The sequence below is a fragment of the Acanthopagrus latus genome, chromosome 21, assembly GCF_904848185.1.
Source record: "Acanthopagrus latus isolate v.2019 chromosome 21, fAcaLat1.1, whole genome shotgun sequence".
NCBI classification, from domain to species: Eukaryota; Metazoa; Chordata; class Actinopteri; order Spariformes; family Sparidae; genus Acanthopagrus; species Acanthopagrus latus.
Window position 1 is genome coordinate 15,728,537 of NC_051059.1, and position 25,458 is coordinate 15,753,994.

Here is a 25,458-nt window from a genome sequence, read left to right on the forward strand (position 1 = left end):
TTTAATCCAACTTTACAAGGTGCTTGAGAAAAATGAGACATCTCGCAACATTCAGTAAGCTTTGCCTTAAGGCAACACATGGGGCCGGGCATGATGTTTTTACAACCCAATCACCAGAATGAATGTTGACTATGCATGTTTCTGCAAACATGGATGTGGAAAAACGTATATAAATTCAATTGTTGCCTTAAACAAAAGGACCCCCAGGGGAAAATGTACTGCATGTGAAGTGTGAAGACCTCATACTGCATATGCGAAAAAGAAAACCATTGGCTCAGCCACTACAATCAAGTGAATTAACACCTATGCACATACTGCACATAGGTTGTGAAAAGAACATAACTCATCAGGCAGACAGACACATGACATCACTCATGAGCAGATCATCACCAGAGCCATAAAACAGAGACAGACAGTCGGGGACAGCAACGTCGTAACTCATGGTGATACCAGGCACATAAACACTGTCTGTTCAGTTCACGACGTGTACGTTAGCACAAACAGGAAGCAGCTACTCATGTATGAAGGGAAGCAGGGAGCCCTGAAGCTTCAAATGCGTGTCCCAGGGTTCAAAGGTATGTTTGTGCTCTGAAACTGACCCAAGGCTAGTAGCAGCAGAGAGAGTGGTACAAAAACAATTATTCTACCACAAAGCCATCCCTGAAGCCAGAGTTCAGCACTGTTGGCAGGCAAACAAGAGTATTAAATACACGAACAACAAAGCGGGGAGCAGAGAGTGAGTGAAGCAGGTACAGATGAATTTCGGAGTTGACATTTCAGGATAAGTGGGGGCAGAGCGGCATGTTAAACTGGCATCAGAGGTTGTGTTTGACTTGCCGAGCTGGCCTCAGTATGAGACAAAGTGAAAAAGTCTGGGTATTAAATCATATTTGGAGAGATGATCACTTGGGACCGCGTTTCTAGATGATCCCGTTACACTCGGTGGTGCATTAGAAGTCACTGGTAGCTTTAATCTTGCCAGCCTAGAGCACTTCTTCAACTCCTCCACATTCAAAGTAAATAAACTCCCTGTCAAACGAGAACAAGTCCAATGTTTTGTGATATCTTCACCTGGCAGTTGCTGAATTATCTTTCAAGCAGCCAACACATACGGTCACAGAGTGACATCATAAGCAGCTCAAAAACAGCAAAAACAGCGTGAAATGTCAGAGATAAGTGTCCGACCGCTTCCATGAGCCTGACAGGAGGGTGTGTGTGTATAATGACTTATAAACGGAAGGAATTAGCTGAACTTGGAGAACCACACGGTGGAAATGGAAGTATTTCATGCGTTACTGTTAGAAGAGAAAAGGCTTCAAGGATGCAGCATCTCGGGTAAACTTTCTAAACCGCTCAAATATTCTTTATCTTCAAAAGGTGTTTGAAAGGGAGGCTGGCTTCTGTTCAGGCAAAAAGCATGGTTGTTGAATGAGAGAGGTCTGTTTCTTCTGAGTCGTTCTGCTGTGAGGGATGTTTTTTTTCTGGTTCTGTTTTAATGCTGCCTGCTCCTCAGGCCTACACATGACCTCAGTGTTGATAAAATCCTGGTTACAGAGCTGCAGATAAGAAGATGTTCCACCTTAAAAGATGCTGCTACTCTTTGTGAATTAATCCCCCCCAATTTATAGCGAGCTAACATTAACCATTAAGGATGAAAGCAGCAAAACGTCCATGGAGTGGTTTCTTGCTTGGGAGCCAACTCAGCCACCGGGCCCTACTGACATCCAAGTCATATCATATACATATAATCTCAACATGATACTGGCACATTGTAGAAATATGGTATGATCGAATGAAACCTACAACATTTTATGTATTCGTGATTGGCAAAAAAGTGCCATGCTTACTTTTAGGGTGTCATATCCTGGGTGGAAACAAATTATTTTAAACTACGATTTATTTTGCTTCATTCATGTTACAAACCTTTGGATGCCTATAGGCAGAATTAACATGCTCTGAACACAGCCACAACCGTTGCTCCAAGACCTAGCATATTCTTGGCTGACTAGCTTTGTTAGTAGTTGAGTCACAGGCTACCGTAGCTTATCAGCCAACTCTACAAGTCAGAACACATAGATGAACTTAACTGGGCCACTTAAAGGTGTGCACAGAGACCTATTAGTCAAGAACTACGGTGATCTTTTTCCTGCCGTTTGGTAATGAATGAGCTGGTAACAAAACCTACACCACCACCTGTCCATTGCAGTGACATCATCCAGTGGGGCAGTGCAATATTCTTACAACAGTCCTAACTCAGCCACTACATCACCTGGCTCAGGAGTAATGACTGAACTCTGGAGGCCTTCTGCACCACTGAGCTTCATGGAGAACAGGGCCAGTCACCCTGTGGAGAGGCTTAATTTCAGCTGCTTGTCTCAGCTGGGGCCTCTGGCTGTGAGGATCAGAACAAAGATCAATCCGTAAATCAAGACCTACGCTGTGAGATTTACAAGTCTTACTACCTGCGGGGTTCGACGTAATGGCCACATTACCGCTGCTAACACACTCAACAAACCACAGAGAATGGAGTGCTGGGATTCCTGCCACAATTGGCTTATTCACACTGTTTAGACTCTAACAAGAACTCATAGTGTTCCCTGTTCCCTCTGTGGTGTTCACTGACAAGTCGGATTTGGAAAAGTGTCTGGCTGATATTAGAGGGGGATATTGGTTGTTCGTGCTCGTTGCGGCGATTCTGGCATCCTCCCACGGTGGAAGCAGTTTGCAGCACAATATATAAAAAATTCAAGTTGTAATCACCCCCCCCGCAGGTCTGAAGAGATTGTTTTCTCTCAACGCTGATGGTTTTGAAGTGAGAAGAAGAGTAGCTGCTCTAAACAGAGGTGTTCAATTGCAGTATTACAGATGCATTCATTCATTCATTCCCTTTTCCTGAGAGACGGTGTGAGGAGTCAAACTCTATTGGGATAATAATGCAACACATCTCCATACCTAAAATGACAAGATAAGGTTGATTGTCAGCGCATCCGAAAACAACATGCTTCACAGTCCCTAAAACAAAATGACAGTTGCAAGCATCATGGTTTGGGTTGAAATTTCTACGTTTCCGTCATGATTTCTGTTACAATCATATCCATCTAAGTAGCATTGGAGCCGATCCCAGGCGATATTGGGCGAGCGACAGGGTACACCCTGGGCAAGTCGCCAGTTCATCACTGCACTTTGGTCTTGTAAAGTCAGCAGAGTAAGTCATTGTCATCCACACTGGACAGATTGTGTGCAGTTTTCATTCAAGGCAGCCGATAAGAGAGTGAACCAAACCAGTAAAGTTGAACCAAAACCAAAACAAGCTGAAAGACACTAAGGTAACATAGCCTGGTTATAATTCCCAGTGTGTTTGTCACCTCTTCAGCATTACATTCGCTCATTGGTCCATAAAACATTGATTAAAGCAGCTTTGAGGCTTTGAGTAGAAACCAGACACAGACACAAGGCTTTTCTTTTTTACATGGCAGCACATTGACACATAAGGGAATCTTCTTTTAGGGACACAAAAAGAAGGCCAGGGACCTTCTTCATGCTTTGCATTAAAATGTGTGTAGCCTGACAAGATCGAAAATGAGCTTACAGGTGTGAATTCACTCGAGCTTTGGGAGGTAACCGCCAGGCCACCTGTAGGTGGTCAGAGGTGCATTTCTTTTGTACATGTGTCCGTGTGTATTGAAGAACTGCCGAGGCGCTTTTGTGCTACGTGCATAGCACACCAAATGTGCCCAACACAGCTTTCCTCTCATCTGGTGTTGTTTTCAACTGTTTCTCATTTTTGGTTTTATGGCTTCATCCAATATGCAAACACATGTAACAATCCTCTTGTCTATCTGTATGACTGCAGATAAAACCTGCGAGCAGGAAAGCAAAATCTCACCAGAGCATGTCTGCGATCAATTTCAGTACGAGTTGTGAACTGCAGCTTGTTTCTGATGGATTATCAACAAACAGGCTGAATATGTGGATACAAGATATGCAGTCAGGGCCAGAAAGAGGGAAAACATACAGAGGAAAATGAGAGAAAATGACTGATTAGGATAAAGATGATAATTAGGAAGAGGAGAAAGTGGAATGCTGCAATTCTGTAGTCGTTAGATCTGAGGTTAAAACAAATGACTTCATCACCTCAGTGTTGGCGAACGTCATGACACTTCCCCAAAGATCCACACACAGAACTGGATGATTTCCTTATCTGTCTTCACACCCCAGAGGACGAAGACTGATTACTAGCCTGCACGGCTGCTCTATCACCAAATGTGTGCGTTTGTGCTGATTGCCAAGGTAGTGATGTCATTTGTTTTAATCTCATCTGCATGTACAAGCAGCTTTAGACCATGAAAGGCAAGATTTACTCAATCACTGCAGCCTCCCCGTCTTCCTGTCCGTCTGTGTGTATTTTTGTGTGTCTCGGTCCGTCTCTATGACTCACGCGGTCCTGCTGCCTCACGATGTGGAACGAACACATCACCGCTGAATGAACATTGTGCTGTAAGGTCAGAGGCATATCTGAAGGGCACACAGTCTTTTTACTTTTCTTCCCCTTTAAATTGGTTTCTTATCTTTTTCGTTAATGCAGAAATTCAGTCCACTCCCCTGAAGGATTTTTTCGGGAAATTATAATCTCATTAAATGTGTCAGCAACTGTACGTTCATTACTATATCATGTTCATGTATCATGTTAAATTTATTCTGCTCTTATCGCTGAACACCCCCTGTTTCACACAATAACTGTCAGTTTCAGCTGATTAAACACTATTGTAAAAAAAAACAAAATTATGAACATTATACTTAATTTCTGCTAAATCCAACACACCGGACCGCTAAAGAAATAGTAGTAATAGTGAATATGCTTATTTACCTGGTTGTTGAGCATCAGATGGGGAGGTTGATACGCTCTCTGCCTTTTGGAGTTTTCCTGCACACAAACAAAAGTTCTATTTACATTCACCGTCAGAATGCATTGTGTGTCTCTGTGACATCCAACAAACAGGTTGAATGCATTTTCTTCCTCACAGAAACATTTGCGAACCTGATGTCTTGAACACGTTACAGCCTGTATTGTTTACATTCATGTTCACTCCCTTATAGTATTCTTATTGGCATTGCCACGCTTCTTGGCACATGCAGGTCGCCAGTCGGTCAGTGGAATAGTACCACCCATGTATGAGTGTACGTGTATGTGCATCCTTGTGCATGCGTGAGACAAGCAAAATTGTCAACCGCCCATAAAGAGGCTGGTATCAACATACCCAAGCGCATGTTAACAGTTTTAATCCAAATCGTCCACATTACCGTGCATCTCAAGTGACCACTTGTGATTGGATGTCACTTCCCTACTCTATTTGCAAATCACTGAAAAAAGAAAGAAATCAAAGAAAAGTGCTTCTGCTAACTCAAGAACCTGCAAAGCTCAACGATTTGTCTGGGATTTTCTCCATGGCATAAAAAAAAGTTACCTGTATTGCCTGTTGCCTTAACTATTTGTAACATTTGGCATATTACCTCCAATACAATTGTGTTTTCATTCATAAATTAACTGTAAATGGCTGAATCAGTAGAACAGCTGCTAAATGGGGCCAGGAAAGACACACTTTAGACACAGAAGGCTTGTGCAGCGACATTTTACAAGTGAAGAAATACTTATTGCATTTAATGGCTAATTTCCAAGAAGGTACAAATGATTTAGACTTTGTCATACATAATACTTTGCTGTGTTTATAAAGTCTCTCCTCTGGCAACATTACTTATTATCTACTAGTTTAAGGATTATATTGGTTGAAAAGGACAGTGTGTTCACAAACATCTGTTAACACTGGGATACGTTTAGAGTCCAAACACGTGATCTGCATTACAGCGAACCACATGGGAATCTGACAGCGTGTAATCTATTATGCCCGTTGTTGTGGCCTCTCTTTTTTTGTTTTGCAGAGGACATCAGTTGAGTAGGCAGCCCCTCACTGTTGCCCAGGACACATGTGCATACACACAGCAAAAATGATGTGGTCACATGTGGCCCAGACCACCTCCGAATGTGGTCTGAGTGATCGCATCTCATTTGCATCTTCAGTCTCTCATGAAGACCTGAAAGAACAGCTATCCTAGCCCTGTCCAGAGTTAACACAAACCTATAAAGTCAATTAATTAACACTTAGCTTTTATTTAATCTGTAGAATAATAGAAATAAAAGAATGAACTACTTCTTGCCTGGGTGAAGTTTGGCTCCATTTCACTTATGGTAGGTGAGGTTTGTTGTTTTTTTTTTTACCTCTAATTGGACCAAGGCTAGCTGTTTTCCTCTGCTTCAAGTCCTAATCCTAAACCGAAATAACCACCTGCTGGCTGTTCCTTCATGTTTATGGTAAAGAAATCAAATCTTTCATAGCCAAAAAATTAGCTGAGCATTTGTTTTACCCACGCTCTCCAGCAAAATCACATTCCTGTTTGTGTCTTGTGCTCAAACTGCTTTGAATGGCTGCACTCCATTTTGGTGGATTAAAATCCAAGGTCACGTTTCCATGGCTTACTTGAAATGGCAAATTCTTTGTTGCCTGTTTTCTACTGAGGACATTTCCTCATAATTCAGCCTGAGACATTTGGTATTCTTGGAAAACTTGGCAAATTGAGTTGAACTCAAAATAAAAGGTCTGTGGGTTCAAAGAGTGTTTGTCTTTGTTGCATGAGTTTCTTATGATGGCACCGCTAAAGAAAGAATAAAAAAAAAACCCTGCTGCCCTGAGGAGATGAAGGACTCCCCCATGAGGCAAGGAAAGGCAATTTTATTTGTATAGCACATTTTGCTAGAAGGGAGAATATACACCAACAACACCGGCCCACCAAGAGGCACCGACAAATCACACAATAAGGGAAGAAAGAAGACTATTGTACAACTTAAATACGTCAACTGTTCGTGTAATACTTTTGCATACATCAAGGGGGTTTCAAATATATTCAGAGCTGCGCTCAGTCCTGTTTCAACTCTCCAGCTATTTGGAAGAAGAGTTTTGAGACATTATTGTTAGAGTATAGGAGCAGTAGTTACACTGTCTTCTAATATGTTCAAACTATCCATACAGTAGAGAAACACCATCATTTTGAAGTGTAAATCAAACAGATGGCATTAGTTGGGTGTTTGCCTGGGAAATCCACGTCTAACCTGCATTCTTCTTACCGCACCAGTTTTTTTTTTTTTCTTTTTCGTTGTTGTTTTATGTGGGTTGTAGGGTGAGTCAGAGGAAAGTGAGTCATGATTTAGTCATCCTTGTCATAATACAAAGTACACGCACACACATGCACTTACAGACAATTTGTCTTTGCCTCTTAGGCCTGCTTTTTTTCTTCCTGTCACTTTTACACACCGCACATACACTCAAACACACTGTAGGCTACAGCATATTAACAGAAGTATGAATCAACCATTCACCATATTGGCTCTTCATATCATTGGATTGCACTTTTAGGGCTGTATTTTACTGAAAATGAGTAACGAATAAAGAGTAATGAGCCCCTTAAAAGACCCTGAAAAAGTGTTGCTGTATTTTGTACTGATTGACTGATTATTGACTGATTTTATCTGCATATCCAAAACAACAGTTAAAGGGAAATAGTGCAAACAAACATTTTACAGGCATCTCTAAGTCAGATGCATTTAATACATTTCCATCCTGGAAAATTACTTTCAGACCCTTTAAAATCATTAATTTCCCTTTTTTTCAATCTGAATTATTCATGTCTGTTTACTGATGCTGTTGTAGAAATGTGAATACAAATTAAAAAGGCTGTTCTTATTTTGTGCATCGGAGTGACTGGTTTCTCTGCCACACTCTTGTGTCCTTAATTTAGTTTCTTTCATTTTTTTTTTTTTTTATTTAGTGCATTTTATTGCCTTATACAAAGCACTCTGAATGTCCTTTGTGTTTGAGGGTGCTACACAGAGAAAGTTGCTTTACTTTGCCTTCATTAATAATTCTGCTTTAGAAAAGAACGGACGTGGTGGTGCAGTGTGTCTTTGAGCTTCTCTATGACTTCATCATCATTACAGAAACCGGCTGAAATCAATTATGTGCCTCATAAATTATGCCAATCTGATTTATTTACATTACCTCCAACTTCTTATGCACGATCCCTTTTATTTTGAAAATACAATAAAATTGCCGCACTTACCGCATCGCCCACTTTTATTTTGAAGTACGAACGACCCGGAAATCTCTTTTCTTCTTCTTTGGTCTTTTCCTGCTGTGCACGGAACGGTCGTCATCATGGCGCAGGCAATACAGAAACTCGTTGCTAAAGTACCTACTGCTGTCGGTGGTAAGCTTATTCACGTGTATCCATTTTACCAATTATTAATTGAGCTAGCGGTAGCAGAACGAACCGTTTAGCATTAGCTAACCTAGCTCACGTCGTTACAGCTTGTTGGCACCTGCACAACTTCAGTGTGACCTCTATTAGCTCAACTCAGGTGTCATTAACTTCACTACCACTCAAGCGACTTTTCTTCACAGAGTTGTCAGAGGAAGGCGAAACAACGGAGTGGCCTCAAACTTTGCTGCTCCTTAGCTAGTGCTAATGCTGTTCCTGAGACTCATCTGTGTTTCTGTCTCTATCTCAGCCGCTGTCACATACTCCAGACCCCGACTAGCGACCTTTTGGCGTTATGCCCGTGTGGAGCTCGTCCCACCTTCACCTGCCGAGATCCCCAAGGCGATAGAGGCCGCCTCGGGCCTCATCAAGAGCTTCCAGGCTGGACGCCTGGGGCAGACCACAGTGAAGGTGAGTCCTTGATATGTATGTGGAAACCCTGTGTTGAAGTCAACAAGATACACGACTCAAAATGAGTTGGAGGAATTGGGATGTGGTCTGCAAATAATCAACAACTTAATATATAATGGAAATAACTGTTAGAGCCTTGAAAAAGCAAGTTTAAAGTTGCTGCTCTCTATCGACACATGGAATATTCCACAGAGGACAGTGATTATATCTGGATGTGACTGATGTGGCCAGATGCAGAACATTGTTAGCTCCTTGCCTCAGATCTCCAGTCATCAGTGCGCTGTATACAGTAGTGATATGGTTGAGTTTATCTGCATAAACAATAGAAATGACTGAATAATTTTACAAGACAATAGAAGTAAACTGTGTGGGCCACACAAATAAACAAGTTCAGAGTGATTAAATGCCATCTCAGTTAGTTTCAAGCAAAAGGTTTGTGGAAAAACCCTCCAAGAGGATGAACCTGGGTTATTGTCAAATGATATGCCGTTCAAAAATGTAATTCTGTTTTTTTGCTTTGTTTTGTTTTGTAGGATGCCTTGAGAAATGGACTCGTGGCAACTGAGGTGCTGATGTGGTTCTACATTGGAGAGTGCATCGGCAAAGGAGGCATTATTGGATATGATGTCTGAATAATGCACTTCTCTTTCTTCATTTGCACTTCTAATTGACACATTCTCAACAAACTGCACCACATCTTCCAATAAACAAATGTCTGTAGTCAGATGAGTGTTTTAAGTCTCTTGAGTATTCATTTCCCGACAGAAATAGTTCATATTTTATTAACAAAAGACTTACAGATGATGTAATAAACCAAAACTGAACAAAAACATTAAAGTTTGCAAAGGGTTTGAGAAAATGACTAAACGACAGCAAAGATGAATAATTAATGACAATAAAAAATGTTCATGAGTCTTACTCAAACAGAGATTGCCGATACACAAAAACTCCTCCCCATTAAGCTGCATATTTTATTTTGGTTCTAAGTAATAATAGACATCTCCTCTCGCTCTCGACTTTCCGACATTGTATTAATAACATTTCCCAAGTATCTCCAGAAAGCTCGCCTCACATCCTCCGGTTCCTCCTCCAGGTTGGAGTGAATGAGTGGCAGTCTGCTGAGATGCGAGGCTGCAATCAGAAATAATGAACATGTTAGGCCAAAAACAGTGATAATGATTAACACAACAGCTTTGGGAGGCCTGCAGTGGAAATACCTAATGGCAGCCGTCCTTCTTCTACTCCACTGCCAGGCTTGTGGTGAGCTATGAGCAGACACTGGTTTTCCTGCAGGCTCTGAGAGGCGATAAACATCGAATGCCATGTCTCTATTTCTTTGAGGTGACTAGGAACATCTGGATTGAAAATGATCACCACGCCGCTGGAGTCTTTCATCAGTGCAGGCCAGCATGATTCAAATCTGTACAAAAAAGAATGTGTGTGTCTCTGCATCTAGGTATTATAACATATAAGCCTTTGTTCACTGTAAAGTATGTTTATGACATTTAACCTACTTAAATTCTCCTGAACAGTCCCAGAGTTCAACCTCACATGCCATGCTTTCACCACTGCCTTCAGGTTGTGATTCAAACTCCAGTATCCTTGAAACAGTAGAAAAGGTTTCATTTTTGTTTTTTCTTATAACTCTCAAGGCAAAAATGTAATAATCTAATAATGAGTGGAACTGATTTTACATAAACTTTAATATAAGGTACCAAACAATCTTTGAGATCACGTTATTTCAACCTTCTCGTGGTTTGAATGGCTTTGGCTGACCTACGGTTCATACCTTACTCCCTGAGTAGGTCTGTATTCACCTCCCACATTCTCCGTTGTGCCTGAGAGGAAATTTGCAAGAGCCGTTTTCCCACTCTATAAAACAGATGAATGAGTTTAAGACTAATCATATCGGTCACAGTGCTAGAGGGATAAACACACACTTATAAATAAGCACTCTGAAAAGGGCTAGTCTTTAATATTACTCTTGATATGTAAATTAATGTTACTGCCAATGGGCCTTTTTTCAAAGCAGCAGAGCTGACCTGAGCAGGTATCACAACAATTGTTGGATTCATTCTATTTGCATGTTCCAGTTACAGGGCTCTGATATACTGACATGGCTTGCTTAGGCACTTAGTGATAAGTAGTGTCAGTCCTCCTATCAGTTACACCTGTCCTTCATCCTGCTGTGAAGTGGAGTAGTGCAACATTAATCTTTCTTAGACAGCCATGTTAACAGCACAGCAGGAAACTCAAATGTGAATCAAAAATCTTCATTAAAACTGTTGAGACTGTATGAGACAATATGGCTTTGTGGATCGCCCAAAAGGGATCTGAGCCATCATTAATGTAATTAGTTAGTTAGTTAGTTAGTTAGTTAGTTAGTTAGTTAGTTAGTTAGTTAGTTAGTTAAACAGTACTTTCTTTCCAAAATGAAGCTGACGACATCTGCGAGTAAAAACAGGCTATGCTGCAGTGGGTCAAAGGACTTTACGTACCTCACTGGGTCCAATAAAGAGTATTTTTGCTTTGAACATGTCCACTGAAGAGCAGCCGAGCATTAGCTGCCCAGCTAGCTTCGACTAAAGAAGCTCTGGCAACGCTAAACTACGCCACCAAAACACGTTAAATAACACTCAGTTTCTGATCTTATTATATATCTTCCCAATGCCCTCCTGAGTTTAGACTTTCACGCAATGTAATGTCCAAAATGCTAACAATCTTCGTGATCGTTTGAGATACCGTGGCAGTAAACTTCCTGTTCGTTTCTATGGTTTCAGCGAATCTCCTTGATTTCTCTTGTCCATTGGCTGTTTAACAACTTTAATCAAATTTAGTCCCGCCTACTTTTCCCTTGGGGAACAAATCCGCAGCGAGCAAATGTCGTGATGTCATCACGTTGTCTCGGAGCTAACCAATCCACTTCGATCTTTAAGAGGGGAGGGGCTCTTCAGCTTGGAGTAGCGTCGTTCACAACCGACACAAGGCGAAAGTGTAAGTAATATTTACATTTTCAGTGGCTTTGTTTTGTCACTGATTGTTATACTTTCGTCTAACAGCCATAATGTCGATGAAAGTGTTTTTTTAATTTGTAGAATGAACTGAATGTGTGCTGTCTTCGGTGTAGCGTTGAAGCTTAGCAAGTCACTTAACCTTGTAGTGTTGTCTGTCTGCTGCTATGGAGTAAGCTCAGTGGCTTGCTTGACAACCCACTGTTACTGTCCTAATATGCAAGGTTTTGTAGCCTAACTGAGTTAGTTTTAAAGGTCATGTCCTCTACTAACTTCCTGTCCTCCTGTATGTTAACGCTGACGTTTACTATGTATTGTTTTGGCAGTAGTAACAGGCATGTCTCCAGAGGATGAACTCCAGAGTCCCTCCCTTGGTTTCAGCTCTACCAGGGAGGATGTCACTCTGAGCTGTGGTGACCTAGCCAGCTCTCATGAACTGGGGAGAAGGAGCAGAGCACGCAGCAGTCTCCACATGAGGACCCCAGAGGCTGATATTAATGGGTGAGAGGTCCTGTGGTGCATGGCCCTGTGAGGCTAAACATACCCAACGATGTCACAGCACAACTGATCAAAAGCATCTGCTTCCCGTTTTTCATTTAGCCGTGGAGATTATGCCAATGGAAAGAGCCCCTTCCTGAAAATACTGATGGATGCGGAAGCGGCTGCCAACTCCGCTGCCATACATCTCGTGTCTTTTAAAGATGCCATGGAAGATGAATTTGCTGTAAGTATTAAGCTGGGTTCAAACACAAACCCAGAAAAACAATTTTGAGTTTAAGGGTGCAGAGCTCAGTCTTTTTTTCTTCAAAACTACATAGTGCCCTTTAATGACCCATGATTGTAACTTTTTTTTTTCTTTCTTGCATCTAAGGATTCAAAGCAGTCTGCCACTGATAAGCGCCGGATTTCAAGGCAGAGAGGACTTTTGCTGGAGAAGCTGGAGGACTTTCGACGAATAAATAAGTCTGTTCGACAGAAACTGAAACAGCTCAGAGATTCAGAGGTCAGTGACAAAATGTCTACCCTGTATGTTGCTCAGAATAGTTAGTCATAGATCTGTGTAGATAACAGCAAATGAAATACTAATTTAAAGGCTTCTTGAAACAATTGTTGTAAATGGCTGATGACTTTCCACATAGGCTGATCGAGTTCATACAAACCATCAAATTGACAACTTACTCAAGAAGATCACACAGGCTGAGAGTGAAAATGAGGTGAGTGTTTCATTACGTTTCTGCAGTGACTCAAGAAATTAACCTGATTTTAGGTGTAAATGATATAAGCTTTGTGCTTTAGTGGCAAACTAGTTGAACATTTAGACCCGCAATCAATTTAGACATTTAGTGATCTCTGAATGTCATGGCTGTCTCCCCCAGCATAGCCACATTTCATACAAAATAAATGTATAGATTGAAAGATATGACATAAATGCAGTATGGCTACAACAAACAATTATTATCGAATATTTTCGAATTTTTTTTCCACAATTAATTGTTCAGTCTATAAAATGTCAAACAAAATGTGAAAAATGGTAATTACAATTCCTCGGAGCCAGAAGAGACATTGCTTGAATTTATTCTCTTGTCAAACCAGCTATTCAAAACTCTTCATTTATAATCATGTCTGTCAAAGAAAGGCAGCAACTGTTTATAATTAAGAAACTGGAACCAGCAAACATTTGATATTTTTGCTTAAAAATGCTGATTATCAAAAACGTAGGCAGCTAATATCACTGGATCGATTAGTTGACTAATCGTTGCAGCTCTAAATCATCTTCTGTGTTAAACTGAATGCACCTTTAAATATAATGATGTATAAAAACAGTAAAATTATGCAAGATCCAGTCTTAAATCATGATCATGCACTGACTGTCATTTTTCTCCGACAGCATTTAAAAAAAGATTTGAGTGACACAGAAAGAAGAGCTGAAGAACTGATGGCTCTGCGGAGAGAAGAGCAGGTGAGCACAGCAGATGCTTTCACAGAGATGTTCTTGCCAAGTGCGTTTTAAAGCATCTGTCTGTATTGGTCTTCACAGGAGAACATGAAGAGTGCAGTTCACATGACCAAGACTGTGGAGGCGACCCGTGCTCACCTGCAGGGGCAACTGCGCCACAAGGAGGCCGAAAACAATCGCCTGACTGTTCAGATACGGGTACAAAGGCCTCTGTCAGCCTAACCCTTAAAGAAAATGTGTGATATCATAACTCATCTTAATGGGCGTGCTGTCTTTTCCCAGACTCTGGAGAGGACTCTGGTTGAGCAGAAGATGGAGATTGACGATCTCAAAGGCTCAATCACATGTTTAACTGAGAAGGCAGCACAGGACAAAGAATCCCTCAAGAAAGCCAATCGAGCCCAAAAACTTAGAGCGGAGAGATTCGAGGCAGCAATTGAGAAATGTTATGCGCAACTGAAGGAAAAGGTATCAAAAAAAAGCTGCGATTTTATTTGTTTTTAAGATTTGTTCAGGATCTATCTTTGACTTTGTGTATTTGGTTGGAGAACAGGATGCTCAGCTGACCAGAGCACATTTAGAGAGAGACTCCAGGAGGCAACAGAAGGAGCAGACGACAGATGAGACGAACAAACTTGTTGCTCAAATAGAATTTCTGAAAAGGTTTTTTTTTCTCTCTTCTCCACATGCCAGATGCCATCAATCATTATGAAAAACGGCGATTTTCACTTGTGAATTTTAAATGTGCATCTCCAATCTAGTCAGGTTGGTGATTTGACAGCTAGGCTGCAGAAAGAGACGGATGAGCTCACAGCAGCCAACGAAACTGTGATGCAACGCGCTGAAAAACTCAGTGCTGAAAATGGAGACCTCAGCGTCAGTAATGCAAAACTCAAGGTACAAGGTGCCAAACAGTTTGTGGTTGTGAACGTCTGTCATATCCTGTCACATTCTCTCTCTGATTTTGACACTGTTCACTTGCAGTTAAGTTTTTAATAACAGTTATTAGACTTAATTGTAAGTGAAGTGAACACGAGTGGGAGTTCTTTACTGAATTCATCTTGGTCCTCTGCTACGCACCTGTCCTGATCCACAGGTGTGCTTAAGCTGTACTCTGTTATTATACTTCTGAGTAAAAAGTATGTTGATGTTCGTGTGATCGCAGACATATGTTGCTGAGTTGGAGCAGCAGCTGGCTGACTGTGAGTCTGCGCTGGTGGAGGAGAAGGTGGCGGCGCAGGAGAGGAAACATCAAACCGAGCAGCACCAATATCAGGTTGACATCTGCTCATTAATTTTACTGTTTACCATTTCAGTTTGAGTTATTTTTGGAAAAATGTGGGTTTCCTCTGCAGATGGTACGGCATATTAATTACTGCGATGTATGTGAAAAGAAGTATAAGGCACTTTGATGTGGATTTGATTATGTTTATTTGAATTCATTATCAGAAATGTGGGGAAAAAGCATTTGACATGTGGTCAGGGAACATAAAGCACTTGTGCTTTATTTCAAGGCAACTGTTAATCCTTTTTATCCTTTCTTCTTTTGCCATAAATAAGTCATGTTTTGTGCTTTTGTTTGAGCCTCGGTGTTGCAAAAAGAGGATAAGAGGATTATCATAGTGATTGTATCAGCTTATTCCAACTCGCCTTTTCACTATTTAAAAGTTAAAAGGCGACCGTGACAACACAGTTCTCTAATTTTCTCTAGGTTGCAGAGCTTCAAGCAGAGATAGACGATCTGAGGATAAAGTATGCAATTGTTGTAAGAGAGGCGGAGACGACGCGAGATGGAAAAGATACAGAAGTTGAGAAGGTAATCAATCTCCCATCTCTCCGTGTAAAGTTTTGAGTTCGATAAGATTTTTAACAATGTGACACTTCTTTGTCTTTAGTTATTTTTAATAACAAATCCTAACAGAAATGTTAAAGTGCTTTTTGTAGCATGTTCAGCTCCACAGCATTGTTTCTCCTGCTGTTGAATGGCCAGAGATGTTAGATCTAACTTCTGCTTTTTCAGCTGTGTAACATTCGTTGCACGTGGACCTGCGTTCTATCAAACTATTCTGGGCAGCAGAACACTAACAACACAAAGCTCTGTCTAGAAATGAATAATTGCTCGTTCTGCACGCTTAAAGAATTACACGCATCTGTGAGCATCTCTTTGAGGGGTGTGATGAAACTTCAGGCTAATAATTTGTCTATTCCCAACACTCGTTCTGAGCCCAGGTGAGGCAGGAGCTGCAGGGGCGCGTCGACCAACTGGAGTCTTACCCCGAGTTACTGAGTGCAGCTGAGCAGAGTCTCTTTGAGTGCCAGGAGAACCTGCGACGCTCGGAGAGGAAGTGCTCAGAAAAGTCAGAGTCCATTAGGCAACTGCAGGTTCAGGTGTGAAACGTGAGCTGCGGTGGTTAGAGAATGTGAAATGCAGTAATTCTTCCTTCATCTGACCACTAGGCGGTAGTACAACCCCATGTGCATCATGTGTTCTGGTCCTGCTGTGAGTTCGTTTTGATGTTTGTGATTTAAAGACTCTCATTGCAGTGGAATTGATTAGGTTGCAACCATCCTTACCTATTTACACATTTGTGAGTGTTTTCTGCTGTGTGAGTCCATTTTCAATCACCCACGTGTTTCTGTCCTTTATCTCGATAACCCATGCCCATATTGTGTTTTTGTGATTGTGGTCCAAAGCATTAAATGGGCTGCTGGTGTATCCAGTTTTGCATGTGATGTTAGATATCAACTCCATTCACTTGTGCCCAATGCAGGCGATACTGAATTTAACATTTTACAAATACAGATGGAGAGCCAGACGAAGCAGCTGAGATCATCTGTGGACATGAAAGAGTCGATTCATGAAGCCAATTCACAACTACAAGAGAAAATGGCTTCTCTGCACAAGTAAGACACCCTCTTGTCTCTGTTCTCTAGATGTCAGATGTCTCCTTTTACAGTTTCAAAATTAAAAATTGTTTAACGTGCATTTGTAGGCAGATGGACAAGCTGCAGCAGGAGAACCTGGAGCTGGTTCGGAAGCTCGCCGCTCAGGAGGAGGCTCTAGGCTACAGTAACCGGCAGCTGGATCAGCGCTCGTCAGAGTGTCAGGCCCTCAGCCGGCAGCTGGAGGCGGCTTTATCAGACGTCAGACAGCAGGTAAAGATCAGAGAGGAGAAGCTTGAATCCAAATGATGCCACCAACAGACAACTATGACAAAGCATTTACTGTTGTATTTTGGTCGTTTGCTTTCGTCTAGCAGACTGCTAAATGTTAAGTCAACCAAACGTTAAATTAATCGTTTTTTAATTCTGATCGTACAGGTGCAAATGTTCACATTTCAGTGTTTCATTGTGTTCTACCTCTATTTTAAGCCTCAATCTCTGAGATCTGTTTCGTTCACTCTTACGGCACCTGTGGTGTTGTTCTGCCATTTCTCTATTACATTTGCCGGCCTGGCCATAATCAGTTTGACTCGGCACAGGCGGGTTTTGCGGCACAGGCGGGTTTTGAATAACCACCACAACTGGGCTACCTGCTTTAAGGTGTGCCCTTGACTAATGAAGCACTTGTCTCGATACCTGCAGTACTATTAGAGGATCACTGCTAAAAAAGGGACCCCCTTAATTCACAGACATGTTTTATTTCTTACAACTTCTTCACAATAAAAGCAGCATGAAGCAGTAATACAGTGAACGTTGTGTTTTCACCAGCAGTAACTTAACTTGACTCCTGAAACAGCTGAAAGTGAACATAATGAAACAGCAGAACACAGCAGATGTTCAAAAGTACAAACAGGACGACAGAAACGAAAGAGATCAGAAGCTAGAAAGCGACTAAAGTACTTAGAGCCGAACACATTAACTTTTAAAAATGTCTTTCTCTCAGGATTCATACATGTTTACGAGGTGACCTCGTCTGTAGTCATCAATCATTTCTTTGTTTGGGTGCTTCCGTCACAAGTGCGTTGAAGAGTGAGTCTGTTACATCGGATCTGCCTACGCTTCCTGGCAGGCCAAACGCTCCCTGCTGATGGAAAAAATGTCACTAACTGTGCACTAATTGTGATTTTTGCCAGCAATGTCAGCACAGACATCCAATTTATAATACTGCAAATGCATTTCATCCGTGGACCTTAGGTTCAGTCACCACTGCCTAACCTCATATGATGATGGATAAATATATATGAAGTGTTCGTGATATTAACTTAAAAGTAATCATTTCTGACATATACAACTAATGGCATCACCATTCTGTTTTACCCCTCCAGGTCAGCAAGGTAAAGGACCAGGCTGTTTCCAGAGAAGAGGCCCTTCAGACGAAAATCCTGGAGCTGGAAGCCGAGAGGAGCAGAAGGGACAGCGAGCTGAGGCTTCTCCGCCAGAGCAAGCTCTCTGTGAGTATCACCATTTTTCTCAACCATGAAAGCAAATAAATGTGATGGAGCACGCTCGGGTTGTACTGCAACTTGTGATGTGTCCATATCTCATATCTTCATCTGCAGGCAGAGAAACAGTTCGAGTTGCGCCTGAAGGACCTGCAGCTCAGCCTGGACCAATCAGAGAGCCACAAGCAAAGCATTCAGAACTACGTCGATTTCCTCAAAAACTCTTATAAGACCATGTTTGACGAGGGACTGCAGACTTCAACTTTTGGATCATCATATTTTCTAAAATGATACAGGATGAATCTTTTTGCATTATATGTTTGTTTTGTGTAATATTTATAATTTATTTAAAGACAAGAATGAAACTGGTAAGCAACAGATTATGTTATATTAATTTATCCCTTTTTAGATGCGAATCAGGGGGTTTTGTTTTTTAAAGGTAGAAATCTGCTGCTGCTGTTGATGTTTGATACAGATTTTTAATAGATTTTTTTTTTGGTGCTGCTTCGTCTTATTCCCATATAACAAGGAGTCAGTTGCATATTTCCTAGTCTTGATTTCAGAATGATTTTAGATAGTCAAGTAGGACTTATCTCTTCCTGATTTGAATTGAATATCTTTGGGCTTTAGACTGTTGGTCAGATAAAACAAGCAATCTGAAAATGGGACATTGGGATCTATTTTCTGATTCTCTCTTTAACTAAAATGATTCATCAAGATGCCAAAACAGGTTTTCGGATCAGTCAGTCACGTGCCACTAGGTGGAACTGTTTTGCCAGTCATGTTTTTGTAAGGCGACTCATTTACACACATTGCATCGTGCATTTAGTCGACAGTCTACCTTAGTCAGATTAAGTCTCAGTCTGTCTTTGTGCAACTGGCTCTATATCAAACTTTTTTGCCATGTTTAGAAGCTGCACAGACTGTATATACACCCAGTGATGAAAGCAATTATAAATCAATACTGGTCGTGCTTGAAAACCAAATGTTATGCGGGTGCACATTTTCAGTGGTGCTACATTTGACTATGAAACACTTCTGTTAACCTTCTGATACTGAAAACAACCATGTGACTGTCCTTCTCGTGATCATAAAACAAAACGTGTGACGCACTGAATATCAAATGTGTTTATGGTTCTGAACCTCAGCTGGACTGAGACGACTGATGCAGAAAATCGATTGTTTGGCTGCTAGCTGTGAAGCTCGTGCCTTCAGGGTTGCAGACATGATTACTGAGATACGTGCAACACTGGGATTCTTCCAAACCACTTTAAACTCTCGCTCGCAATTTACCTAAAAAACAGTTTGTTTTGTCCTGTTCTTGTTCTGCTCTTGTATCGATGGTAATAAATGAGTCCAGACCTGCGTCCAGAGTCTGATGTGACCTTGCTGTGGACGTATTCCCTCCGAGTGAGCGGCGATGCTCTCAGGTTCTCACAGACAAAGCTCTATTGTGCTCTCCCGTCAGGGGATGGAACCATTTCATCTCTGCGTGCGTCAGTACCCCTGTTTTTCCTTTGCTCTTGTTCTTGCCCTCTTGGTCTTGCCCATTTACGTAATTCTGTGCACACTTTGGGAATTAGCTTTTCTTTGCTGCCTTGTGGAAAATAAGCTGACATATGTCTTCTGGCAGTTTGGCCGATACTATGAGTCAGCAGCACGATGGACAAACCCTGAGCTCGTGTTCGTATTCGATGCAAACAAGTTGGACGACCCTTTCTGAATTTGTTGAGCCAGTTATCTTAAACAAACAAGAGGCTCTACTGATGCATATTTGGTAAAGATTGTGTGAAGGGCACATGAAGTCGCCTAATTGACATATGAAGTTCATCAGATGGAAAATAATACTTGAATACTTGTGTTCACACAAAGTCACTCGAGTTAAAATCTCACATTCAGGCTGGTAAATGAAGGATTCGCCGGTACAGTCTCTCTGTGGAAAGATTAGAACATTCTCTATACACGCTGTAACTCCCTCATAAACCAAAAACGCTGCGGCGTGCGCTCAGCATCTGCCCAACAGCAGGAAAACCACTCTGAGGTTTACATTACACTCATTCCCAAAACTATGCAGTGACATGTAGGTCCTCCCAGAAGTGGGTCAGCCAGATGCAGTTGAAACAGTATAGCCAATTTCCTACCGAAAAAACTGTTACAACAGACCCCCCCGAGAATTTCTCTTCTTTTCAGATTATTGCGAGCCCTGAACCTGAAACTTTTCGGTTCTTTTTAAAGAATAAAATCACTCCCATCAAAAGAGCTGTTTTTCGAGTTTATTTGTGAAAACATAAAACATCAAAATTTACAGTTTGGCAGGTATCTGTGTTCAGTCATATAACAGGATGTTATACCAGTATTAACATAACAATGACTCGTGAATAAATCTAACAATCCATTAAAGGACCAGTGTGTAGGACTGAGTGGCATAGCTTTGAGGTTGCTGATGACAACAGACAAAATATAATCACCCCAGCCTCCCTTACGATGGTGAGAAACAAGGTAAAGGTAAAGAAACAAAAAAAAAAGAGAGGCAGCGTTTGGTGTGTCCCATTTGGGCTACCGTATAAACATGGTGGACCCCGTGAAAGACTCATTTCTCTTGTAGTTGTAAATGGCATATTCAAAAGAAGTTTCAGTTGATTTTTTTTCACAATTATTTTCATTTTCTGCCCCTAAATCCTACACACTGGACCTTTAAGTGAAGTCTGAAATATAAATCCTGATAAATAAAAAGAAGGTGTGCAGAATATCTACAGAAACATGGCGACATGTGTGTAACGACTGATAAAGTAGCTGCCACAGTTTTAAGATCATTTCCTTGAGTCATGTGACATGTCTTGTCATGAGAGGCTTAAATAGGTTATGTGAAGTCCATGTATATAAAACAGATTTTGTTAAACTAGAAAAATAAGAATTTTCACAACATATTTAATAAAAAAAAAAAAAAAGAAACTGCTTCAAAATGAAGCAAACCATGAAGCTCCAATGTTACGAAGCAAAACCATGAACAATATAGTTCAAGAAAGTCATTGTACAGATGTCTGTAACCTCAAAGTGCACATTTTTCTTTTCCTCTTCAGAACTTTTTCAGTTTGTGGATATCATGAAAAAGTCTGTGACGAGGAGTCGTCTTTTCGGAGCAGTTCAGGTCGCACTTGCAAGACTCGATCGACATCACCATCCTGCTGATGATCTCCCCATTCCTGCATCGGAACTGGACGGGTGACGTCTGGGTTCGGTGAGGCCTGCAGCATCGCCCGTCTAAGCAGGACCCACAGTACCTTGGCTGGAACTTCTCCAGGCTACGGCAGCCTGCGTGGGACAGTTTAAGTGGACGGCTGGCCTTTTCTGTGTTTGTACACTTCTGACCTTTCTGTCACAGAGAAGACATGAAGAGCATGTGTTAAAGATGCCATATTGTGGTTCGTTACTGTGATACTTTAATTTGGAGTGACTGAACGCTCTGTCTCTTTAAGAAAGCCACCTCCCGAAAAGCCTGCTTTGATTGGGCAGCTCTCAAAGGCCTGAGCACTGGCCACTGTTTTTTCATGTCAGTGTTCTTGTAGCCACTGCTGAGGCAGTGACTGTATATCTCTAGAGTAACTGCTAACTGCTGCTGTATTTTTACACACCCGGTACTGTAGCTACTGCTAGCTTGTCAGCTCAGTTGGCCGTTTAACTAGCCAGACTGCCTGAGGAATGTTTTATACAGGAGCTTTGTAACCACTTGTAACTTCGGAACCACTCTGGGAGAAAAAGGTTTTTGGGCCCGATACTAGCAGGTTATCATACTAACTTCAGTTGATTTAAAAGGAACACACCTTCATTCTTTTGAAGGTCATGTGGTTGCAGGGGCGGACTTCACAGATCCGAGTCTCCTTCACCAGTTTGCACTGGCTGTTGCTGTTGGTCACCCTGGTGGACACTCCAGCGCCGCAGGATTTGGAGCAGGGGGACCAATCTGTGGTTTGAGACTCACACTCAACTCCTCTGCCCATCATGTGGCCCACTGGGTGGCCCTTGAAAGCTGCACAGAGAACATAAAATGAAGGATTAGAACACTTTAAAGGAAAGAGGAAAGATATACAACAAGAAGAAATCCAGACATTTCCAGCATTGTTTCAAACTGCTCACCCGGTAAAGACTCTCCTCTCCACACAGGCGCCAACTCATTCCTGTTGGTGAGGTCGTCCTCAGACAGCTTGTTGTCTCTGCTGTGCTTTTTCCTGTGTTTCTTCATGACAGAGCTCTCTGTCTTTGCTTCCTCGGGGCAGACGAGCTGCTCGCAGCACCGTCCCGGCACCTTGACCCGCCTGGGCTTGGCGCAGCCCAGCTTGGGCAGCGTGAGCTCGTGCGGGCAGAGGGAGACACATCCAACAGCGCCGTCCATGCAAGTGCACTGGTGTTTGCAGTTCGGACGGAAGATTTCCCCGTTCTGGTAAATCCTGTTGTTGTACTCGCACGTTCTTCCATCTGATTTGGCTGTTAGAGAAACAGAAAAAAAGTTGTGAGGTTCAAAATATGAAGAGAAAAGTGATCAAATTCATCAAAAAAACAAACAAACAAACAAAACAAAACAGAAAAAGGAGCCACTGTACCTCGACAGATGCCCTTAGAGGAGCCATAAACCCCTCCAAAGTTGCACTCCAGCCCCTTTGTGTGGTCACACGGCTGTGTCCTGCTGCAGTCCTCAAAGAGCTGCCGTGCGCAAACTTTACAGCATCCACAGCCATCCAGCATGAGACTGACTCCTGCTGCACATCTGGCGGTGTCAGGGGGGCACCGGCAGTCCCTCGGGCACAAGGCTGACACCTGAGGTACAAAAAAGACATCAGATATTCATCATCAAAAATCATCTCCCAAACATGGAGAATCAGCATATGGATGAAAAGTTGTCCCTCACCACTGTAACGCAGAGGCTTGCCACGACAAAAACCCTCCACATCTTCACAAGTTTTTCTGTCCTGAGTAGAAACTTCTTCTCTCGGTCAAACACCAGACCTGGCAGTGAGTTGGCGGCTGCTTGCTTCTCCCTCTTTTGGAGTCCCCATCTCCTTTTATACACTCAGGCTGATCTGACGTATGCGCAGGCTGAAGAGGTGTCCCGAAACTATGAGAGGAATGCTCCTCCACGCGTCCTCCCATAAGCCCATAAGAAGCTGCCCCCCCCCCCCCTCCCCTCGCCTCCTTTCTTCTTGTCTCACTCAGCGAGCCAAGACCCACCCAGTCTGACTTCCAGTCTTTCAGGACTTTCTTTCCCATTTGAATATCGTTTTTTATATCTGTTCTGTGATTATGAAGTAAAACCACAAGTAATTCCTCAGTCATGAAGTCAACCAGTTCCTGCAAGTTATTTGCAGTGAAAGATGACATTCTCTGTTCAAACAATGGATTACATATTTTGCTACTTAATACATTATGCATTAAAGGAAGAGTTCAACCAAAAGTGAAAATACCGTCTTGATCTACTCACCCTCATGAATGTCCACAAAGCTTTTCTGGAGCCTCAGAGCAAAACAGCACAGCAATGAACTGAAGTTGATGGGGACTCATTTTGTGGTAAAAAGCGAATAAAAAGAACAAGTAAAATGGCTCCAAACACCTCGTTCGGCTTTATCCAAGTTACCAGTGTACCCGAGATCTGGAATCGTTTTAAAAAGAACTGTGATCGAGCTCGAGCACCTACTTCTGACAGGCTTTTTTTAACGTCTCAAAACAGGTCTCCAGCTACAAGCCTCCTGCTCCAGAAATGTTATGTGGACCAAGAAACTTTCACCTACTTTCAATCAGCTGCTAGAAATCCCAAGTTCATTTGAAGATATGTTATTTACATCCACTTTTAAGCTGAAGTCTTCACTGTAGCTGCTAAGCTAAAAGCGTTTGCGAACCCTGTCTAACAAGGCTGCACAAGCTCGACCAAGCATTAAGGGTATAATTAACGTCTTCTCAAATCTATTTGGGATTTCTTCAGTTGGCTTTCTTTACATTTTAAAACAAGTCCCCATCTACTTTTGCTGTTTCGGAGGATGCTGCAAGACTGTTTTGCTGTGAAGTTCCAGAAATGTTTTGGCGACAACAAAATGTACGATTTTCTGTCGGCATGGAGGTGAGTAGATGATGCCACATTTTCATTTTTGGATTAACATTTCCTTAAAATTGTTTAACTTTATTGGCAAACTTTTAAAACTTACACCTCTTTTTGTGGTTTACAAAAGCGTGCTTATTCTGTTTAAGTTGCTTTAATTGTAGTTATTGTTAGCGAATATCTCTTAATGTCAGCGAGACTCCGCTTTGTTAATAGAAAAATGAAAGAAACTGCTGGTGAAATGTGGTTATGTAAAGGGGGAAAAATGGGGCACCTTCATACCAGATAATACCTCAAATATTTCATCATCAGCCGCACGCGTGTGAGAGCAGCGCCGCGACGGATTCAACATCGGGGCACCACAAGTTCTGACATAAATATTGAAGAAAAGCCACATATTTCTATGAGCAACTGAATTTCTATCTCGGTTGAATCTGTGTTTAGACTGCTGCACCTTGTCTGTGATCGGCGTTTGTATTTTCTAACCTTCCTTACGTAAAGGTCACAGATGAAATTCCCGTCAGTCACTCACGAGGGTGTGCACAGATTAGAAGTTTGTTTGACTTCAATATTTTTCAAAAAGGGAGACGAGAGCCTCCTGGAATGCCTGAACCCTTGGAATCCTTTGTTCGGTCTGAATGAGAGCGTCCAGAATGAGAAACACACGCACGAGAAAAAAAAGAAGAAAGAAGGAAGAAAACTTGAGCGATGCCTCAAGCAACATTCCTCTCAGGATGAACACTGAAGGTTCCTTTGAAATAGCTGCCAGGATAAAAAGCATCCTCTTATATCCACATCAAAGAACAATGGAAGTTATCAGGGGGGGAAAAAAAAAATGCCTTTCCTTTAATTATAACCTGTGAGAACAAGAGACCAGACTGGCACAGCCCCCTTCTTATCTAACTGAGGTTACAAGGGCCAGTTTGAGTCAGCGCCAGCTCCAGCAGATGAAGGGCAAACAAGCGTGAGCTCGGTGCATTCACAGATGCCTGGAAATTGCTGACTGTTGTGGTTTGGAGTGGAAACTTTCCCCCTCCGAAGCCGTAATATAAAGAATTTGCAGAACCATGTTAGGTAAGAGGGATATCGGATTTATAACAGCCAGCTGGAGAACTTGGAAAGGAGTGCCGTTGCATGTACAACTGACCTGATTGTGGATGTTACACCAAATCTACCCTTTCTGTTCCTGCAACAACCACGTCCCAATAACACAGAGCAACACGTGAACGTATCTGAAGATGT

General features: G+C 41.9%; 4 protein-coding genes and 1 long non-coding RNA gene across 6 annotated transcripts in view; 2 read left to right on the forward strand and 3 right to left on the reverse strand.

The window, feature by feature from the left end:
- LOC119010963 overlaps positions 1–8,303 on the reverse strand; it is a 57,077-nt gene extending 48,774 nt beyond the window's left edge. Inside the window, exons 1-2 of the long non-coding RNA XR_005072095.1 lie at positions 8,170–8,303; positions 4,868–4,924 (exon numbers count right to left, since the gene is read on the reverse strand). This is a non-coding gene — a long non-coding RNA (uncharacterized LOC119010963). The remainder of the gene's footprint in view (positions 1–4,867; positions 4,925–8,169) is intronic.
- On the forward strand, positions 8,172–9,508 carry LOC119010962 (ATP synthase subunit g, mitochondrial-like). Its single transcript, XM_037083620.1, has 3 exons — positions 8,172–8,316; positions 8,618–8,778; positions 9,312–9,508. Exons 1-3 carry the CDS (start codon positions 8,265–8,267, stop codon positions 9,408–9,410), a joined length of 312 nt encoding a protein of 103 aa, XP_036939515.1. The 5' UTR covers positions 8,172–8,264; the 3' UTR covers positions 9,411–9,508.
- A 36-nt stretch (positions 9,509–9,544) lies between these two features.
- ift22 (intraflagellar transport 22 homolog (Chlamydomonas)) lies at positions 9,545–11,577 on the reverse strand. Its single transcript, XM_037083619.1, has 5 exons — positions 11,277–11,577; positions 10,568–10,650; positions 10,293–10,379; positions 9,996–10,198; positions 9,545–9,909 (listed from the first exon to the last, which is right to left on the reverse strand). Exons 1-5 carry the CDS (start codon positions 11,337–11,339, stop codon positions 9,761–9,763), a joined length of 585 nt encoding a protein of 194 aa, XP_036939514.1. The 5' UTR covers positions 11,340–11,577; the 3' UTR covers positions 9,545–9,760.
- Positions 11,578–11,634: 57 nt separating this feature from the next.
- On the forward strand, positions 11,635–19,497 carry LOC119010960 (outer dense fiber protein 2-like). Of its 2 annotated transcripts, XM_037083617.1 has the most exons (17): positions 11,635–11,772; positions 12,116–12,290; positions 12,390–12,513; positions 12,661–12,792; positions 12,929–13,003; positions 13,678–13,749; positions 13,828–13,944; positions 14,029–14,214; positions 14,300–14,409; positions 14,508–14,643; positions 14,912–15,022; positions 15,458–15,562; positions 15,976–16,134; positions 16,550–16,650; positions 16,740–16,902; positions 18,015–18,140; positions 18,249–19,497. In XM_037083617.1, exons 1-17 carry the CDS (start codon positions 11,667–11,669, stop codon positions 18,420–18,422), a joined length of 2,172 nt encoding a protein of 723 aa, XP_036939512.1. In that variant the 5' UTR covers positions 11,635–11,666; the 3' UTR covers positions 18,423–19,497. The 2 variants fall into 2 exon arrangements, with proteins under 2 accessions (XP_036939512.1, XP_036939513.1); XM_037083618.1 differs by lacking the exon at positions 15,976–16,134.
- Positions 19,498–20,389: 892 nt separating this feature from the next.
- LOC119010964 (CCN family member 1-like) lies at positions 20,390–23,233 on the reverse strand. The gene is made up of 5 exons (XM_037083622.1): positions 23,035–23,233; positions 22,730–22,943; positions 22,266–22,613; positions 21,953–22,158; positions 20,390–21,504 (listed from the first exon to the last, which is right to left on the reverse strand). Exons 1-5 carry the CDS (start codon positions 23,074–23,076, stop codon positions 21,208–21,210), a joined length of 1,107 nt encoding a protein of 368 aa, XP_036939517.1. The 5' UTR covers positions 23,077–23,233; the 3' UTR covers positions 20,390–21,207.
- Between the last annotated feature and the right edge of the window lie 2,225 nt (positions 23,234–25,458).

What these genes read in the sequence shown, in the direction of transcription:
- LOC119010962 (XM_037083620.1), top strand. Translation starts at nt 8,265, where the DNA reads ATGGCGCAGGCAATACAGAAACTCGTTGCTAAAGTACCTACTGCTGTC. An exon ending in AGTACCTACTGCTGTCGGTG is followed by an intron (nt 8,317 to 8,617) that starts GTAAGCTTATTC and finishes TCTCTATCTCAG; the next exon opens with CCGCTGTCACATACTCCAGA. An exon ending in TGGGGCAGACCACAGTGAAG is followed by an intron (nt 8,779 to 9,311) that starts GTGAGTCCTTGA and finishes TTTGTTTTGTAG; the next exon opens with GATGCCTTGAGAAATGGACT.
- ift22 (XM_037083619.1), bottom strand. Translation starts at nt 11,339, where the DNA reads ATGCTCGGCTGCTCTTCAGTGGACATGTTCAAAGCAAAAATACTCTTT. An exon ending in TCTTTATTGGACCCAGTGAG is followed by an intron (nt 10,651 to 11,276) that starts GTACGTAAAGTC and finishes TCTGTTTTATAG; the next exon opens with AGTGGGAAAACGGCTCTTGC. An exon ending in GACTGTTCAGGAGAATTTAA is followed by an intron (nt 10,199 to 10,292) that starts GTAGGTTAAATG and finishes TTTTTTGTACAG; the next exon opens with ATTTGAATCATGCTGGCCTG.
- LOC119010960 (XM_037083617.1), top strand. Translation starts at nt 11,667, where the DNA reads ATGTCATCACGTTGTCTCGGAGCTAACCAATCCACTTCGATCTTTAAG. An exon ending in ATGCGCAACTGAAGGAAAAG is followed by an intron (nt 14,215 to 14,299) that starts GTATCAAAAAAA and finishes GTTGGAGAACAG; the next exon opens with GATGCTCAGCTGACCAGAGC. An exon ending in TCAGTAATGCAAAACTCAAG is followed by an intron (nt 14,644 to 14,911) that starts GTACAAGGTGCC and finishes GTGTGATCGCAG; the next exon opens with ACATATGTTGCTGAGTTGGA.
- LOC119010964 (XM_037083622.1), bottom strand. Translation starts at nt 23,076, where the DNA reads ATGTGGAGGGTTTTTGTCGTGGCAAGCCTCTGCGTTACAGTG. An exon ending in GAGAGGAGAGTCTTTACCGG is followed by an intron (nt 22,159 to 22,265) that starts GTGAGCAGTTTG and finishes TTCTCTGTGCAG; the next exon opens with CTTTCAAGGGCCACCCAGTG. An exon ending in TGACCTTCAAAAGAATGAAG is followed by an intron (nt 21,505 to 21,952) that starts GTGTGTTCCTTT and finishes TCTCTGTGACAG; the next exon opens with AAAGGTCAGAAGTGTACAAA.